The 17,677-nt window shown below is 45.2% G+C and overlaps 1 protein-coding gene across 1 annotated transcript in view; it reads right to left on the reverse strand.

Annotated features, from left to right (window-relative positions):
• Window positions 1–17,666, reverse strand: part of DUSP10 (dual specificity phosphatase 10) — a 38,085-nt gene extending 20,419 nt beyond the window's left edge. The window contains exons 1-2 of the mRNA XM_025420956.3: window positions 17,506–17,666; window positions 14,431–15,281 (exon numbers count right to left, since the gene is read on the reverse strand). Coding sequence (XP_025276741.1) covers window positions 14,431–15,241 — 811 coding nt within the window. The 5' untranslated portion in view covers window positions 15,242–15,281; window positions 17,506–17,666. The remainder of the gene's footprint in view (window positions 1–14,430; window positions 15,282–17,505) is intronic.
• Between the last annotated feature and the right edge of the window lie 11 nt (window positions 17,667–17,677).

The raw sequence follows: 17,677 nt of genomic DNA on the forward strand, positions 1-17,677 counted from the left end.
ACCCTATATCAGTTTCCTATAAGGAATTCCATCCCAACATTACTATTTAGGAATCTCTGGTATCAGGGAAGTGCTGGTACCCATGTATGTCACCACCATGGGGTGTTATCTGGGTAATGAAGACACAGGGAGGACCCTAAGAGTTGCAGGCTGGAGGGTACTGGTGGTGGTGGTGTCAGAAACTTCCCTGTCTCCAGGCTGAGCCTGGTGGTCAAAAGCGTTGACTAGTGGTTAATGACTCAAAGGCTGAGTCATTTCACACGTCTAGAATGGAACTAGCCATTGTTGCCCATTATATGGGGCTTAGGGAGCCAAGCGAGTTAAGGTACAGTCCTTTACTTTCCCAATCACGGCGCCCCTAACTTGTATATCCAGATGAAAGGTGTGTATTCTTGGAAGGCTACAGTGCAATCCTGATACTAACAACACAGACTCAGCACAGATTCCACAAGTTAAGGGTACAGTCCCCAACAAAACTGTCCTCCCTTCAGATGCCAGCCACAAGTTCAGGAGGCCCAGGCTACCCACACTTCTTACCAATGGGCTAAAATTCTGAGATCATGCCCCTGAGTCAAAATCAAGAGTCGGACACTTAACTGACTGAGCCACCCAGGTGCCCCATGTTAAAACAATTATTAATTTTACATTCCCTTTTTGCACAAAGTCTTTGAAATCCAATATATATGTTACACGTGTAGCACACCTCCATTTGGACTAGCCCCATTTCAAAGGCTCGGTAGCCACATGTGACTCCCGGCTGCCATATTGCATAGCACAGATAGAGATCATGGCTGTTGTTATTTCCACTAAAGGAGTTAAAGCTCAGTGCCATACCACCCCCTTTTATAAATGTGAACTCAAATATGTACGTGCACACGCTCACACACAGGTAGGAGCCGTGGCAAACGACTACAGTCTAAGATGCCAGAAGCCTGGCTCCACTCCACAGAACATGGAACAGCCCCCACCTTCTCAAGAAAAGAAACATTTCAACTTAGAGACTCTCAGTTAGATAATCCATATTATCCTTTTGCTCTTTTATTCCCATGCTCCCATATCTCCCCAACACATATTTAAAATGGGCAAAATCAAGTGACTATGAGCAACAGCTTTCACTGGGACAAGATGCCCCAAAACGCCTTGCAGCCAGACGAGGATGTGGCAAGGAGCTGTGAATGGCCGGGGCTGAGGGGGGGGAACCACAGCAAGGAGCTTTGGCTCCTTGAGTCACTGAGGAGTCCCTCCTCATCCTGGGCCACCCCCCAGAGTCACTGCCCAGCCACCAGCTAAGTATACTAAACCAGTAACCCCACTCTTCACTCCCTGGAAAAAGTTCTTCACTGTAAATCCAGAAGAATATCACCCTTTGGGGAGTGATTTTAAGGCAATTATTTAGGCAGCTCTGTAGCATCCAGTTCTCAAGTCCCAAAACATTCTCAAGGGTTTGTTTGTTTTTTGAAATGATGCAGATATTAATATGAAAGCTCTGTCTCCTTTAATGGTGGCGCCCCACATTCGGCTGTGGGTCCTAACTTTGGTGAGGGAGAGCTGCCTAACATCCTGACATTCATCCAATTCATTCAATTCTCACTGGAGTTGGGGTGGGGGGTGCCAGCCACCCTCAAGGTAGGAATAAAGAGATCCACCTAATAAGGGCAGACGAATGCATTTTTACATAATATGCAGGATTAATTATAATAAATGCAATCCAATTCACATACCTTATCAAGGAAGACAAGCTAATTATCTGTCAGAGAATTAGCTCCTATTTAAAGGGCATTTTACCTCAATTTGGCAAAAAGAACTAATGGGAATTATCTTTCCATTCTGATGTATTCTTTTGACTGCATTTGCTGAAACACTCCGAAGGCTTCCACACTGCCCTAAAACCCCAGGGTTTGAGAAGGGGGGTTAAGGGGGAGCCCACAAACACATATTACTCAGCATCTCACAACGTCTAACACTTCGTGCTGTTGTCGTCATGATGTCCCTTTTAAAGTGTCCTGGGGGTGACTCATATTTACGAAATGAGGTGGTGTTGGCCCTGTCAGCTCATCCACTTCCACGATGGCTTCTGTTTTTTAATAGCACTGAGTGGGGCCTCCACACTTTCTCACTCTGCCCACCAAAGCCCAAGATTTACACACATGCCTTATCAGGGTATATGTGCCACACATACAGCTGAAATGTGTGCAGAGACCTATAATCAAGGACAAAGACTTCCCTAAAAATCAGTAACTTTGCTAGGTAGTTGGCCCTCATATTCTGAGGAGAAAAGCAGGAATGTACAGGAAGGGAATGGGGGTGGGGGTGGGGGTAGGAATATAAAGCCAAGGTAGCTGGCCCCAGCCTCCATTCCTCAAGGTGGTGGTTATGGGGAAGCAGGTTGGGGGGGACACTGTAAAGAAGATTCCAGAGAAGGGATTCCCTCAAGAGGTTTTTCTTATAATATCAAAAACTTGGAAATAATCTTAATGTCATTAATAGGCAGATTAGTTAAGTAAAACGTGAGGCATCCATAAAATAAGACATGCTATAACATTAAAAGAAAATCTGATGGCGATATAGGAAAGCAAAACTACATACAATATAAAGCGAAAATGAATTTCAGTTTCCATATGAGAAACTCTGCAAAATATGCACATATATGGGAAAAGAATGAAGAGAATATGTAAAAATGAAACTAGGCCAGGCAGGGGGATGAGTATATCATCTGTTTTCTCCTTTCTAAAATTTTCTTGATATTCCAACAATGGCTACATAATTAAGTCTTTGCTAAGACTTAATTTTATAAGATTTTCTTAAAGAGAAATAGTATATAATTTTCCAGTATGGCACTGATTCAGAAAAAAGTACAGATGTAGTTATCTATCCAAGCCACTGCGTTTTTCCAAATCTTTGAACCAAAATCTACCAAATATCAAGGAGCTGTTTCTATTTATGCTGTACCAGGGGCAATGTCAATCCATTTTTCTAAATTATATCACTCATATATCCTTTGGATATAAATAGATAATGATGAAGTATTCTTATGGCTATTTCATATTATAATTATGGGACATTTTTAATAAATGCTAGTCGTTACATGTCTGGCACTGTTCAAAGCACTTGTACGTGTGTTATCTAATTTAATCCTCAATTAATCCCATGAGAGAAGTATCAATACCCTCCCCATTTCAAGGATAAGAAAACCGAGGCACATTAAATTCAATGCCTACAAGTTCACACTTCTAATAAGCGGCCAAGTGAGAATTCAAACTCAGCAGTCTGGTTCTAGAATCCATGGAGTTAACCTCCCAACTATACTTGGTGTGATAGGAGAGATTTAAATTCTGAAGGAGAGTGACTACAAATACAAATTTGCAGACTGATTCATTGAGAAGTCACTTACCAAGCTCACAACAAAGGGAAAGGGAAGGATGAACATGGAGCGATGTGACCAAACAAGTGGACTCCCAAGATTCTCTTATTTGATAATGACTCTGATACAAACCAAAGGATAGCACTCCCACTGGGAAGTAATGGATTACTGAATCACGGGGGAGGGAACGTGGATCCTATACCAGTTTTGCTACTAGCTGCTTAGATGTTCTTGGGTAAGTGATCAGCATTCACATCTGTAAAATGGGACAGTTGGAACAAATGCTCACTAATTCCGCCTGAATGAATGCTTCCTCTGGGCCAGGTTCCCAGGGGTCTGTTCTGCTAGCCTTCAAGGGTGCCCATGAGGCTTTTCCCAGGGTCCGTCTCTGCCATACTCCCTGATTAGCTGTATTTGTAGGCTTAGGTTGTAGAAGGGAAGAAGAAAGATAAGAAAAAAAGAAGAAATGGGCACCTGGGTGGCTCGGTGGTTGAGCATCTGCCTTCGGCTTAGGTCATGATCCCGGAGCCCTAGGATAGAGTCCCACATCAGGCTCCCCGCAAGGAACTTGCTTCTCCCTCTGTTATGTCTCTGCCTCCCTCTTTGTGTCTCTCATGAGTAAATAAATTAATTTAAAAAAAAAAGAGAAAGGGGAAGAAAGCCGAAGTGAAAAATAATAAATAGTTCGATAAGATTTCTGTTCCCTTATCCTAGAGAATGAACTTTCTCAAAGGATACTGATAACCCTATTAGAAATTCCTTCCTCACATGATTCGGGGGGAAAAAAATCTATAGTTAATGTTATTATCCACTAACAGCTTACAGAATGGATAATGAATATAAAGCAATCAAATGCCTTTGAGTATTAGAGTCTTTGAGATGTCGTCACACATCATCTCGTACCATCCATCATATCATATATTCCATCATATATTCTTCTTGCTATAAAATCTAACGTTGTACCTGTCTTTCTTCCCACTCACCTATATGCCCCTCCAGAAAGTATTTTAATATGTGCAGAAGGAACATCACCCCCACATCCACAGGCTACTAGGAGAATACATCCAAAGGTTCTCTACATTGAAAATGCAACGAGCAGAAGCGTATCAGTGCTGAGCCCAGGATCTAACAGCTGAATGACCTTGGACACCGGCCTGGATCTCTCGGAGTCTCAGTTACTCATCTATGAGCTGCAGTGTTATCAAGAGATATAAGGCTCCGAGCACCGAGTCTGGCATATAATAAACATTTCACAAATGTTGGAGACAATTATTACAGTTTTCAAAGTTTCTTTAATCAGCCCGTGACTCCTTAAAAGCCTCTGCCATCACCAAACTTTGAAGTTGCCAAAAACTGAGATATAATTCAGAGCAGAGGTCATAGGGAAGACAGCTCTTCTCTGAGGACACAGAGTGGGCCAACGTTCTGAGCGGTGGCATTTTTGAGGGTATATGAGAAAATGGAAGGGAGGGGGAGGTATTATAACTTAGGGCACCTCAGAGATAAAGCACAGTTAAAGCAACCATAAGGAATGAGATCTATAGCTCACTTATAAATAAGCATGTGGAAGCATTCCTTCCTTCCTTTGAAGGAAGTTGGGCCTCAACCTCGTGAGAACTAGGTTGCCATTCTCGTTCACCAACTCACTGGTTAATACCATGGGAGTAAAACTGAATCTGTTCCTCAGATTCTGCATCTGTAAAACCAGGGATCTGGAAACCTCTCTCATGAAGCTGCACTGAGAACAAAATAAGACCCAGATATCACAGCCTGATGCCCAACATACAGAGAGCATGCGATAGCTATCAATTTTTTTCCCAAAACTATCTGGAAAATAATTTTTTTAAAGATTTTATTTATTTATTCATGAGAGACAGAGAGACTGAGAGACAGAGAGGCAGAGACACAGGCAGAGGGAGAAGCAGGTTCCATGCAGGGAGCCCAACGTGAGACTCGATTCAGGGTCTCCAGGATCACAGCCTGGGCCGAAGGCAGGCGCTAAACCGCTGAGCCACCCAGGGATCCCCCTGGAAAATAATTTTTTAATCTCAGGGATGATAGGTTGGCCAGACCCAGAGTAGTCATATGTGATTAAATGGTGTTCTGCTGTCAAATTAAAATATCACTTCAAGATGAACCGTGAAACCATTCTTATAAAGTCTTATTATAAAAATGTGCTATTTTAATAAGACTAGAAATATAAGACCCAAGAAAATGCCCCCATCCCTCCAAGGAAGGCTCCTCCCCTTAGAAGTCTGTGTCTAGACATATTATTTTAAGAAGGAAGCAGACACTCTAATAGCTAATGCCAATAACTCTCTGTCTTGAACATTAGAACCCAGGACTCAAGTGCAAGACATGGAAGATCCTATCACTGTGACCTCGAGGGGCTCCTCTGCCCTCACCCTGTTCTGTTTCCTCTAGTCCACTGTCTCTGCCCCTGCTCCTCCCACTCTTGTGTTTTCATTTGCAGTAGCAACAGCTTCTAATATTTAGCCCAGTGGTTGTAGACCTTGGGGCCAGGATTCAAACTGTGGCATGATTCCCTCCATAGAATAACTATAAAGCATTAAAGAACTGGAGAGGGGCACTGGGTGGCTCAGTGGTTGAGTATCTGTCTTGGGCTCAGGTCATGACCCCAGGGTCCTGGGATCGAGTCCCGCATCGGGCTTCCTGCAGGGAACCTGCTTCTCCCTCTGCCTGTGTCTCTTGTGAATAGATGGATGGATGGATGGATGGATGGATGGATAGATGATAGATAGATAGATAGATAGATAGATAGATAGATAGATAGATAGACAGATAGAAACTAAAAAAAAAAAAAAAGAACTGGAGAACAATGCTCTGACACAAAGTGGTGACTGCCTTGTCACCTGGGGCCACCAGCTAAGATCAGCTGAGCTCATGTTATAACAGGAGAGGTTTATGCACCTCAAAGGGGGCAGCAGCCCAGCGTGACCCCTGGATCAGGCAGTTTTATCTATTTCCCTGGTTGAGAAATTGGGCAACAGATGCCCATGGGGGGTCCCATGGGTGCAGGGGGGTAGGGAGCAGGGAGACAAAGAAAATGAAACCCTTTGGTGGAGCCCTGAGGAAGTTTGGCCTCGCTTTGTTTTCCATGAAATCCGAGTCTTAGAAGGTGGAAAAAAAGATGCCTAGGCCTTCACTGCAAATGAAATAAAGGCAATACAGATAATTTGATGAATCTGCAAACCCTTTGCTTCCTGTTAGTGATCTTCCACTTTGCCAGAGGCAGGGCTTGGGGTAACAGCCTTTATCTTCTATAAAAGTCCCAGGCTGCATGGCTCATTTCCTCATCCAAGAGCAAAGGCTCAAGGTTCCTTTTCCTTTCAGTTGCACACAAAATAGGGATCTTGACGGAGTGGGGGAGTAGAATGTGTGTGTGTGTGTGTGTGTGTGTGTGTGTACGTGAATCCTCACACTTATGAAACAGACACACTAGAAAAAAAAAAAAGGATTCTACTATCTTCCTCCTGGCTTATGGATGAAAACATCTCAAGAGTCAGAGACTTCATAGTTAGAAAAGACACATCAACTTCAATATAAAACATACATTCCTAAATGTACAGTAAAATTCAGACTGTGATTCATACTCATCGTTTTCTCTTCCCTCCAATTTTTCCGAATTAGCAAGGTTATACAATGTGAATGCAGAGTATATAGTATAAGGAAATGCGGCCAAAGAAACTTTGCCCAAGAGCAACCTGTATGGTTCGGGGGAAATAATTCAGACTTTGAAAAGACAGATTTAAGTTTTTATCCCACCCCTGTCTGCTAGAGTAGTTTTTAATTGTACTTGCAAACTTTTTTTTTTTTTTCCCCTGAGCAGGCTAAAACCTTGTCTTTGAAGTATTATTTACTTGCTTGTTTGCTTAGCATGCCCTCTTTTCATAGATAGCATGCAGGAAAAAATAAACACCAGCCGTGTTCCTATCCGCAACATGTCCAAAATTAGGGAGGTCCAAATTACAAAGTTCCACTCTAATGCACAGAGAAGGCCTGTCAGCCCTGAGCTTCTAAGGCAGAAAGAGAATGTATATTCCCTTTTCCATTAAAAAACAACAATTTACAAAAAAAATGTCTTTTTAGATCAAGTCTTTGGAAAGAAATTCTATTGGTCCACGAAGATATGCTTAGAAAAGGCCAGACTTCATCTTGCAAGGGAAAAAGAGAGGAAGGCCAATCCCTCACAAACATTCCCAGGAGAATGGCACTCCTGAAGACAAACTGCTCCGTAAACTAAGATTTGTGTAGGACAAGAGGATGAAGAATACAAACAGGTACATGATCTCCAAGGTAGAAAGATCTGGAATGCTGGCCTATTCTGCAAAGGCTTCCATCCACGCATTTAGATTATAAGGATTATGGGGGCAGATCCCCAGCCCAAAAACCAGTACCCAGCACACAGAATGCATTCAGTAGTTATTTGTCGAACAAATGAATGGATCTCCTCTACTCACAGGCTATACCTCTGTGGAGTCCAACATATCAAAAAGTCCCTAGAAACCTGAGACATTTTGGTACAAGGGTGCATTTAGATTTGTGTTTTCCAGTTCTTTCTTAAACCATTAAGTTGCCCAGAAGATGAGTTCAAATCAATGCTAACATTCATCCTCTATTTCCGAGACCCAGGCAAATATCGGGACCATGAGTTGCTGGTTTCAAAAGAGCTTAGACTTAGGTCCCGATAGTTCTGGACTGAAATCTCAAAATTCAGAAAAAAAAAAATTTATCAGTACTAAAAGTGATTGATTAAATATATCATTTCATATTTGTATTTTATACATTAGATCCTGTTATCATTAATACACACACACACATTCTCTCTCTCTATTGACCTGGCAAGACTTATTTTAGCACTGAGGACCAAGGCTCTAAAATTAATCATGCATGTGACCTTGGGCAAGTTAAATTTCTCTAGGCCCATTTCAATAACTGCATAATGAGAAAACTGGACTAGATCAATGGTTCTCAAATTTTGCTGCACATCACAGTCACAGGGACACTTTTAAAAAATCTTGATGTACAGGCTGTACCCCCAGACCAATTTAATCAGAATCTCTGGAGGTGGGAACTGAGCATTATAGCTTTTAAATGGCCCCAAGCGATTCCAGTGAGCACTGTGCAGGGACAACTTAGACTAAGGGGCCTTTAAAGTTCCTTTCTATTCTAACAATGGGGATGCTTGAGTTCAAAGAACAGGAGAAGACCTCTCCTGGGATCAGAATTTCTATCCCTAGTGCAGAGTATACCCTTGGCTACCTATTTGAATTCAATTGCCTCGGCACTGCAAATCGACACATTTTTATGCCCAAACAGCTCCCCCCAGGCTGGGACAGGGAACCGGCTGCTGCTAATGCCGAGTCTGAGGAAGTGGGGTTGGCCTGGCTTCTGGTCAAAGGCTCACACCTAGCTTCTGACGGTGTTTGCGCCACAGGCTGTGCAGGAGCTTCTCAGCTCCCATGATTTTTGTCAAACCTCCCTTTCCTTACCCTCTTTTTTCTAATCTAAAATCATTATCCACTACTGTCAGGAAAGGAGTTCCTTGAACTTGTCCTTGACAAGCCAGGTGGTTAATTTAACTGATCTGAATTGGTAAGGACAAGTGGTTGATACTTAACATGCTCCCATAGTACTAGGCTTAGAACAACCTGCCATCCTCCCCGCTGACCAATGTCTAACCTAAGAGGATCCGAAAGGGCACAGGGACAGGGGTAGGGGAACAGGGCCCAGTGGCTGCTTTATTGAGAGCTATGTGCCAGGCACCTGATTCCCATTGTCTCAGTCCATCCTGTGATGTTGTAATTATCTCTCTTTTACAAAGGAGAAAGAAGTGGGGTTCTGGGAGGTGACCTGAGCTCCCCAAGGGCAACTACAGTTGATCGATAGAAAAGCCTAGACTTGAACTCAAGTGTAAGTGGGCTAAACCCCACTTTGCTGAGCACACAGTCAATGAGGAACAGAGAAAGAACAGGGATAGAGGAGAGCTCACGTACATCTTTCCACTTACTTTTTAATTAGGAAGCAGGATAGTATATCCACAAACTCAGAGTACAGGCAACCATGAACCAGTTCAGAGAAAAGGGTCAACTCTCGCTTACAGAAATGAGCGGGCCTTCCCACGGTTCCCTCCTTTTTCCTTCACACGCCATCTCGTCACAACTCAAAGCTTCGAGAACTTTTGAAAATGAAGCACACTCCCCCCCCTTCCACCTACCCTTTTATAGTCAGACTACAATCCTTATTCCAAAAATAAACCAGCCTGATGAGAGGCCAGAAAAAGTGAAGCTTAATAGTTTTCTACTTTCATTATTGAGTTATGGGACACTAGTTGGACAGATTTGTCATCTCATTTTTACAAATTCCCCTACAAATAAGTAATTCTAGGATCTGCCCAAATAACTTCGGCCTCTTGACCCAACGTGTTTTTATAATTACTTGGCACTCCAACCGTATGCTACTTAAATTAGTGAACAGTCACCAAGTTATTTTTAGGCCATAGCAACACACACACACACACACACACACACACACACACACACACTGCTATACCTAGCTCCTTTAGAAGAAGAGCCCAGATTGCCTTTTTACCAGCACCATCATTTCTGCTCAACCAATAATAATAATATTATTATTAAGCTACATTTATTGAGTGCTTACTACATATGAAAACTGGTCTAGGCACTTTGCACACATGACTTCACTCGATTCCTAGATTAACACTGTGACATAGCTACTGTTATATCCTCTTTTATAAATGAGGAAATTAAGGAAGTAAAGTATGAAGCAATTTGCCCAGGGGTGCATGGCTATTAAGAGAGGACCAAGACTAGAATCAGACAGACCAGATCCAAAATCCTGCCTGAATTTCTCCACCATTTGCTACAAGACGAATGTTTGGCATGTTTGGATGTTAAGCAGAGGCTCAGAATAAGAACACTAAGTTTGTGAATATAGGTATGTCTTTATTTCATGTATCTTTATAAAAGTTCCTCCTAACATCCTGAGAGACAAGGGGTAGACTTTTGTTTCCCCCACGAAAGGAAGCAGAAATAGACTATTTTCGTAGGATCTCTGATTATTGAGCTAAAGTAGTTCACTTTGTCATCAAACTCAATACTGCCTGTAACTGTGACTTCAGAATCTTTTATGATTATGGAAGAATGTGTGCTCTGTGTGGTTCATTTCTCAGGAATCATGACGGAAGGTTTTATATAGTATAAAAATCAAACTCCCTGTGTTATCAGATCTTTCATATGGATCAGCTTCCTGAAGTGAGTCTCTCTCCTGCCCTGTTCCCCACTCAACACGCCTGGTGGAGCAGTAGGTCCATGGGGGATGAAACCAGTCAGTCTTGGTTTTGTGACAGCACAGAACAAGTACAGATATAGGCCCTGACATATCCATGGAAGGGGGAGCTACAGTCTCCCGGAGGAGCCTGGAACCCTCCGACTCCAAGAGAGAGATGCTTCTGCACAGACCTGAGAGCTAGCTAGTCACAGTAGAAACCTAAATGTGAAAAAACTCTAAAAAATGGGCACACGATACTAAAGTATTTAGGTATAAAAATGTCCATACTATAAAATATTTGCAGCCTTATTAATTCTAAAACACTAACTTTAAACCTGAAACATATTTGAATACATTAAAATGTTGTCTATACTATAAACTATTTCAACAACCAAAAATGGAAGAGAAAGCCAATAGGAAAAACTATTAACAACTGTTTAATCTGGGTGATTGGTATAGGGTGCTCTTGATACTCATTTTTTATTTTTCCATATACTTGAAAATTCTTATAATGAAAGTTTTAAAGGCATAGATGTCTTGAAGGAGGAAGCAGATGAGTGTAGACTATCCTTTCCAACTGGAGCAAATGATAAATTATTGTCCTGAATCCAGCTTTCCCGAAAAGAAAAGGTACCCTATAAACATCATAACAAAGATGGTAGCTCTCGTCATGAAAGACCCCAAACTATCTAGCCTTCTTATTCAGTTTGGTTAGAAATCATACTGAAAATCAACTTTGGGAAAAACAGATTGTAATTCTTTCAAAGACTTTGCAAATCCCCAAATATTTATTCGTTTGGATCCTTTTCACCAGGATGAGGATAAGCACTGGTCTGATGCCATTTATTCTTCGGAAGATGAGAATAAAACACAGATTCAGACGTAGGTCACGACAGGGAGGGGACTGTAAATTAGAACAGTAACTTAATCCCAGGGGCTTCTGTGCCTCTGATCAGTTTCTTCCCAACCTGACACAGCATTACTAAAATGGTAACTGAGCAGCCGTTCTCCTTGACAGGCAGCACCAAAAATGGAGAACATGGCATTGAAACAGGGGGACATAAAACTTGGACTGGGAGGGTAGCAACCAGTGTTTACAAACATAAACCACAGAATCAGTTGGGTCAGCCATAAATTACCCAAGATTGTACTGAAATCTCTGAAAATAAATTAAGGGGTCCTTAGGATCTAAGGTAGAAACCTCTAACTACCTTTGCCACCATAGCTTCCCTGCGAAAACATCACTCATTCCAAAATGGTATCACAACCACTTTGCTAAAATAAAAGCTTGCATCACCAAGGGAAGGGATTAGTATTAGTATAATTAAGCTCAGCAGCAAGGCTAGACCAGAATGGTCTGACCCACTCCAGAACTTGGGAGAAGTCACTGGCCATGCCTTCTGAGAGAGAGAGATGCCCACCTCATTCTTCACCTCCATGGTGCTACGGTATTAACCTGTGGTGTACCCAGATGAAAGGGTCTTCTGGGGGTGTTCTAATCATGTTCACTTTCCTGCCTTTCCCATCTTGGTCCCAATTTTAAGCCATTCCCCCCAAAGAGACCAAAATAATAATGACAATAATAAAGAAACTAGATTACGGACCCTTTGGCTCCTAAACTATCTTCAGTCAAATTCCCAGATATTTGAAGAAAAAGCCCCCAAAGCTACAAATAATCCAACCTCTACCACCAGCGCGTCTTCCAGGTCGACCGCCGCTGCGTCTCGCCAACCCGAAAATGACGAGCCCTCTCCGCGGCCGCCCGGGGTGCCCAGTGGTGCCCAGTGGTGAGGTCAGCAGCATGTCCGGCCCCGCCCCACTGAGGCAATCGCACTTCACTGACACTGAGGAACAAGCCCAGGCTGCCCAGACTCTCAGCTGCATCCGCAGGAGAGGAACCCCACCTTCAGCGGTAGATTCATTTCCCAGCGATTGACCGGTACCCCCCAAACACAACCATGTTCACTGCAAACGAGAGGGTGAGATTTCCAACTCCTCCTAATCACCCTCATGTTCAAGTGCAGGGTCATCTTAATTTGTATTTTTTGACGCCTGTCCTCAGATCATACAGACAGAAAAGGTCTTTTTCTTAACACCAACTCTCCACATGAGCAAAGAGATGACCCGCAAGACCACTGGCCACCCTCTCTCTTTGCTCCCCCAAGATGAACTATGACAAATGGGAAATTTGTGGATTGTATTTTCTCATCCAAAAAAAGACAAGACAAGCCGAGATCATGGTGAGAGAACACTAGCTGGGTAAGCCTACTGGGAATCACTCAGAGCCGACCAAACAAGAATAGAAAACCATAAAATACAGAGCTACACAGAGGAAATCTGAATGTACCTGTAACCCTAAGAAAACTCACCAATCGCAACAAAAATGCCCAGACCCTACAGAAACTCTTCAGATATGACTTCCATCATGTTCTCCTTCCCCCCAGAGCCTACCAGCCCTAGGAAAAGGTGTGCGTTTGTGGCAGTTGAGCCCAATGGGAGCAGGAGGGGATGGGACAGAGGGAACGTATGGAAGTCATTCAGAACCATATTTCCAAGAACGCTGCTTAACAAAATGCAGACTGCATCCCTGGGAAGACAAGAAGGAGAATGGCAGAGCTGTCATGCAAAGGCAAAACGACTGACCTGCTCTGCCCAATGGCCTGTTCTAATTTGAATACGCAAGGTGTTCAAAGGAACACAGCCATACCTTTGGTCAACACGCTTTAGGAGACTTGGTGGTGATGTGGCCTGGAAGCTGCATACCTTAGCTCAAAACACAAGAGAAGAAGAGAGAGACGATGACTCTAGCTACCATCAAAGGACAGAAGACAGCAGAGAGAAAGAGTGGTGTGTAGTGCTCCAAAGGACAATAGCTGAGGACAAAGAGGAGCAAGTCTGAGAGACACCAGATGAAGGCTCCCCTGCTGTGTTAGGCAACCCTGTGTGGAAGGTGCTCTGAAAACAGGGGGTAATTAATTCTTCCCCCCAAGGCTCAGGAACACTGACATTAGAGTTATTCTGCATTCATCGTAGGGGGACAAGTGACCTACCACCCCATCGTGGGAGGAGCCATGATGCCCAGTGGTTGTCAGATGAGGCCAGAAAGAACAGCGGGTTGCGGAGTATTTCATAAAAATGTCTCTGTCCCCTTGGAGCTCTGGCAGAGGAACAGATGTTGTTGGTACACTTAACGCTTTTTGTGGGGCCTTACACTAGGGATCTCCGCCCTCCTTGACGGTCACTTTACAAACCAAATAAAAGCCAAGCTGGTCAGAGAGGTGCGAAAGACGATTTCCCATAAAAAGCACTGGTACCTGGAGGTTTACTTGTCGTTCACCATAATTGCTGCTTCCTCCGCTCCATCAACTTTGGTGAAATCTGAGACACAATAACTTTCCAACCGGTTATTGATTGGAACAGAGCCACCAGACCAGCTATGGCTTGAGATACCGTCTGGCGGTACACCGCCTCTCCAAAAGGCCCAACAACGGTCTCAGAGAGGTGGAAGGCTGGCGCAGGGCAAACGAGACGCTGACTCGAGACTAGAACCCAGGTCTTCCGGCTTTGGGTTCAACGTGACTGTTTTTTTCTCACTACAGCAAAAACAGTTAAGGGCAAAGAAGGGAAGGCGAGAAGAAGAAAGTTCTGGACTGGTCTCGTGCCGCCAGGGTAAGGAGAGCGCTGGCATTTCTAGAACAGAACCCAAAGTGAACCCGGGCTAACCAGGACTGTGCTTGGGAAGGGAACAGGGGCATTACCTTTCAACACCAGAGGTTCCTTGCCTTCTCTCTTCAGGGACTCGAGGACTATGTGGAGTGGCTGGGAGGGCATCACTCGGCTCGGCTCATTGGTATTCTCATCATAAACTATAATTTCTTTGGAAAAGATCCTCTTGAAAGAGTCCTTGCCTTCCCTACAGGAAATCAAGTCTAGAACCGTGATCTTGCCCTGCTGCAGTCTCCGCCGGCTGATCTTATCGGCACAATTAATGTGGACAGCTCCTTGGATGTGACTCTTGTTATACTCCATGAAGGGCCTGCAGTCAATGATGACAGGGCCCTGGCTCGGCAGGGGACTCTTGCTGCATTTGGTCATCTTCTTCGCCAAGTCATTGGGGTAGATTATTTTGATGCTGGCTAGCTGCTTGGGGGTCCCTGCCACGGGGCTGCCCACCCCACCTGATGGACTTAAAGGGCCTGCACTGTCAGTGTTGTTGACCATCTGGTTGGCAGGGCAGGTGGCAGAGGTTCCGAGGGCGGTGGTGGCGGTGCCAGCGGCGATGGCTTGGGTTTGGGCCTGATTGTCCTTGTCGTAGGTTGCCACAGTACAGCAGCTGGCAGTGCTGCATCCACAATTCAGGGCGCGGGCAGAGCCGCTGGATGAGGGCATATACGTCAGATTCGCAGCCTTGAGGGATACGACGGTGGTCGCAATGACGGGAGGGGGGCTGTCACTGCCCGGGGTGGCCGAGCCAAGGTAGCTAGAGTCTAAACAAAGGTTGAGATCCTGAGGTCGGACGGGCCTAGACAGTGCCACTACTACCCTGTCGTCTAAAGGAGACGGAGGCATGAGGAGGCTGAAAACTGGCAACTGAAGAACTCAAGACAGTCTGTAAAGAAGGGGAGGGGGAAAGAAAGAATAAAGTCATGTGACACACAAGGCAGTCTGATCCAAACCCTAGGAAAGGCCTTTGCATCCCTCTGAGTGAAGTTGTCCTAAGGGCCCTTTATCAAGCCGCTCTCCAAGCCCGAAACTCATTTTTTTTTTTTTTTTTTTTTTTACAGATTCCAAGAGGATGTCAACCCGAGGGCCCCCCTCCTCTTTGGTCACTAAGTCCAAGGTTACACGTACAGCCCACACAGTTGATGAACCACCTTCTCACGGACGTACTACGTGGAAGCTCAGCCTTGGAGAAAGGACAAGCACAAAGAATGGGAAAAGCCGAAGACAGAAAAGAAGGCTCCTAAGAGGCATCTATTCTGGGCCTCACCTCCTGGGCAGAAGCATAGTGCAACCGTCTGAGCAAGACCCACTTGTCCACCCGTGCATACTTTCCGTTTAATTCCTTCACTCACTGCAAAGGCAAAGGAATGACCAAGAGCGCTGGCCCGGCTCACCAAAATATACAGCAGCTAAATATACATCAGGGGCGGATGGCAACTTTCTGCAAATCAGAATGAGAGTATCCCCCTAAGTGAATCTCTTGAACGGGGAGCTATTCTTGCTTTGCATTCCTTTGAAAAGCACGACAGAGTCATATGAAAACCTCCCGTGTTTCCTGTTAGTCTCTTATAAATTAATTCTGCATTTCCCCTTTTGTTACAAACGAAATGTCCTGAAACAAAGCCTCAGGCTAAGGAGCCAGGCTGGTAACCCCCAACCCTGGCAGACCCATCGCCCTTTGCTGCCCACCTCATCCCCCCCCCCCCAAACACACACAAACACATACATACACTCCTGCCTTTAAGGAAAGGACCACATCGACTCTGCTACCTCCTTCGTTTCCCTGCTGACAGAGGCCGGGCATCCCAGAGGGATGGGAGGCAGCCCCATGGATAAGATCTCAATCCCCCACAGATAGACCCCCGCCCCTCCAAGAGGATGAATTCCGTAGAAAGGACTTCCCAATGAGCCGGTCCCTGTTAAAGGGGGCAGTGAAGTGTTGCCCACGGGGTCCACCTCCTGCCTCAGGAGAGGGAGCCTGCAAAGGACCAGTTCCCTCCTTCCATAGGCACAGGGGCACTCTACCACCCGACCCTACCAGCTCCTTTTCTATTAGACACGCACCGAGAAAAGAAACCAAACCCCATGCAAGAGCCGCTCGTCTAAAGGAACTTTAAGAGATGTCTGGAAAAATGTCATCTATCATCCGTCTACACACGACCGTCACCATTCTCTGACACCGAGCCAAAGTGTCACAGGCAGAGTCCACACGCGGGCGCGCACACACACACACACACGCAGACACACACGCACCCGACTCGTTCCCAGATCCCCACCGACTCAGGTTTCTCTCCTCCACTTTTGGATGGGAGAGAAGGGTTCATCCCTGGCCCTCCGGCCCTCCCACTCTCCCTCCCTCCTTTGCGTAGTATTTTTTTTTTTTTTTTTTTGAAGAGCAAGTACTATTCCAGAAGCTAGAACTGTTTCCCAGCTGGACCAAGCGGTGAAAGTCTCTGCTATTGTGTTACCAGGTAGGGTATGTCCCAGGATCAACAGCCCATTTCCTTGGTGAGGGACGCATAAGCGTGTTCATGGAGACACAGGCTGGGACCCCCACCTCTACGCGTAGTGCGCGGCTCACACACACACACACACACACACACACACACACACACACGCCGGAGTGTAGAAAGAGATCTGCATCCCTGCAGCAGAGGGTCGGGCGTCTATATTGCCCATGAAAGCATCCAGACCGGCCCAGGAAACCTCCCAGAGAAACACTAAGCTGCCCCCTCTCCCTTGCTGGCCGTCCTTCCACCTCTTAGGCAGGGGCTGGAAAGAAAATTAAGTCGTTAGAGAATGCTACTTCCCCACTCCTGGGCGCTCATCCCCCTTCGCAACACAGCGCACTAACAAGCCCCTGGCATTTAAAACTGCCGCAAAGCATCCCAACAAACCTCATTTTCTTTCTTCTCCCCAAATCCAAGTCGACTGCGGAGAGAGTCAACGCACAGGGCAGCGTGAGCCAACAGCAGGAACCCTATACCCTCACCTGCTGCGGCTCCCCCGTGAGCATCGCATCACACACACACACACTCACACTCACACTCACACTCACACCGCCTTACACTCCCAGGCTCTCCAGAGGAGCCGCGCTGACTTCCACTTACTTCATAAATAAGTGTAGCCCTCCACCATCTGGCGCTCCGCTTCAGCTAAGGATTCGCCCATTCAGCCCCCATTCACTTGGCTTCATTGATCTCCAGCAGCAACATAGTTACTTTCTCTTTTGCTACACTGTAAATGTAAGGTTCTGAGGGGGCGGGCCGGCTGCCGAGCGAC

The sequence above is a fragment of the Canis lupus genome, chromosome 38, assembly GCF_003254725.2.
Source record: "Canis lupus dingo isolate Sandy chromosome 38, ASM325472v2, whole genome shotgun sequence".
Lineage (NCBI taxonomy): Eukaryota > Metazoa > Chordata > Mammalia > Carnivora > Canidae > Canis > Canis lupus.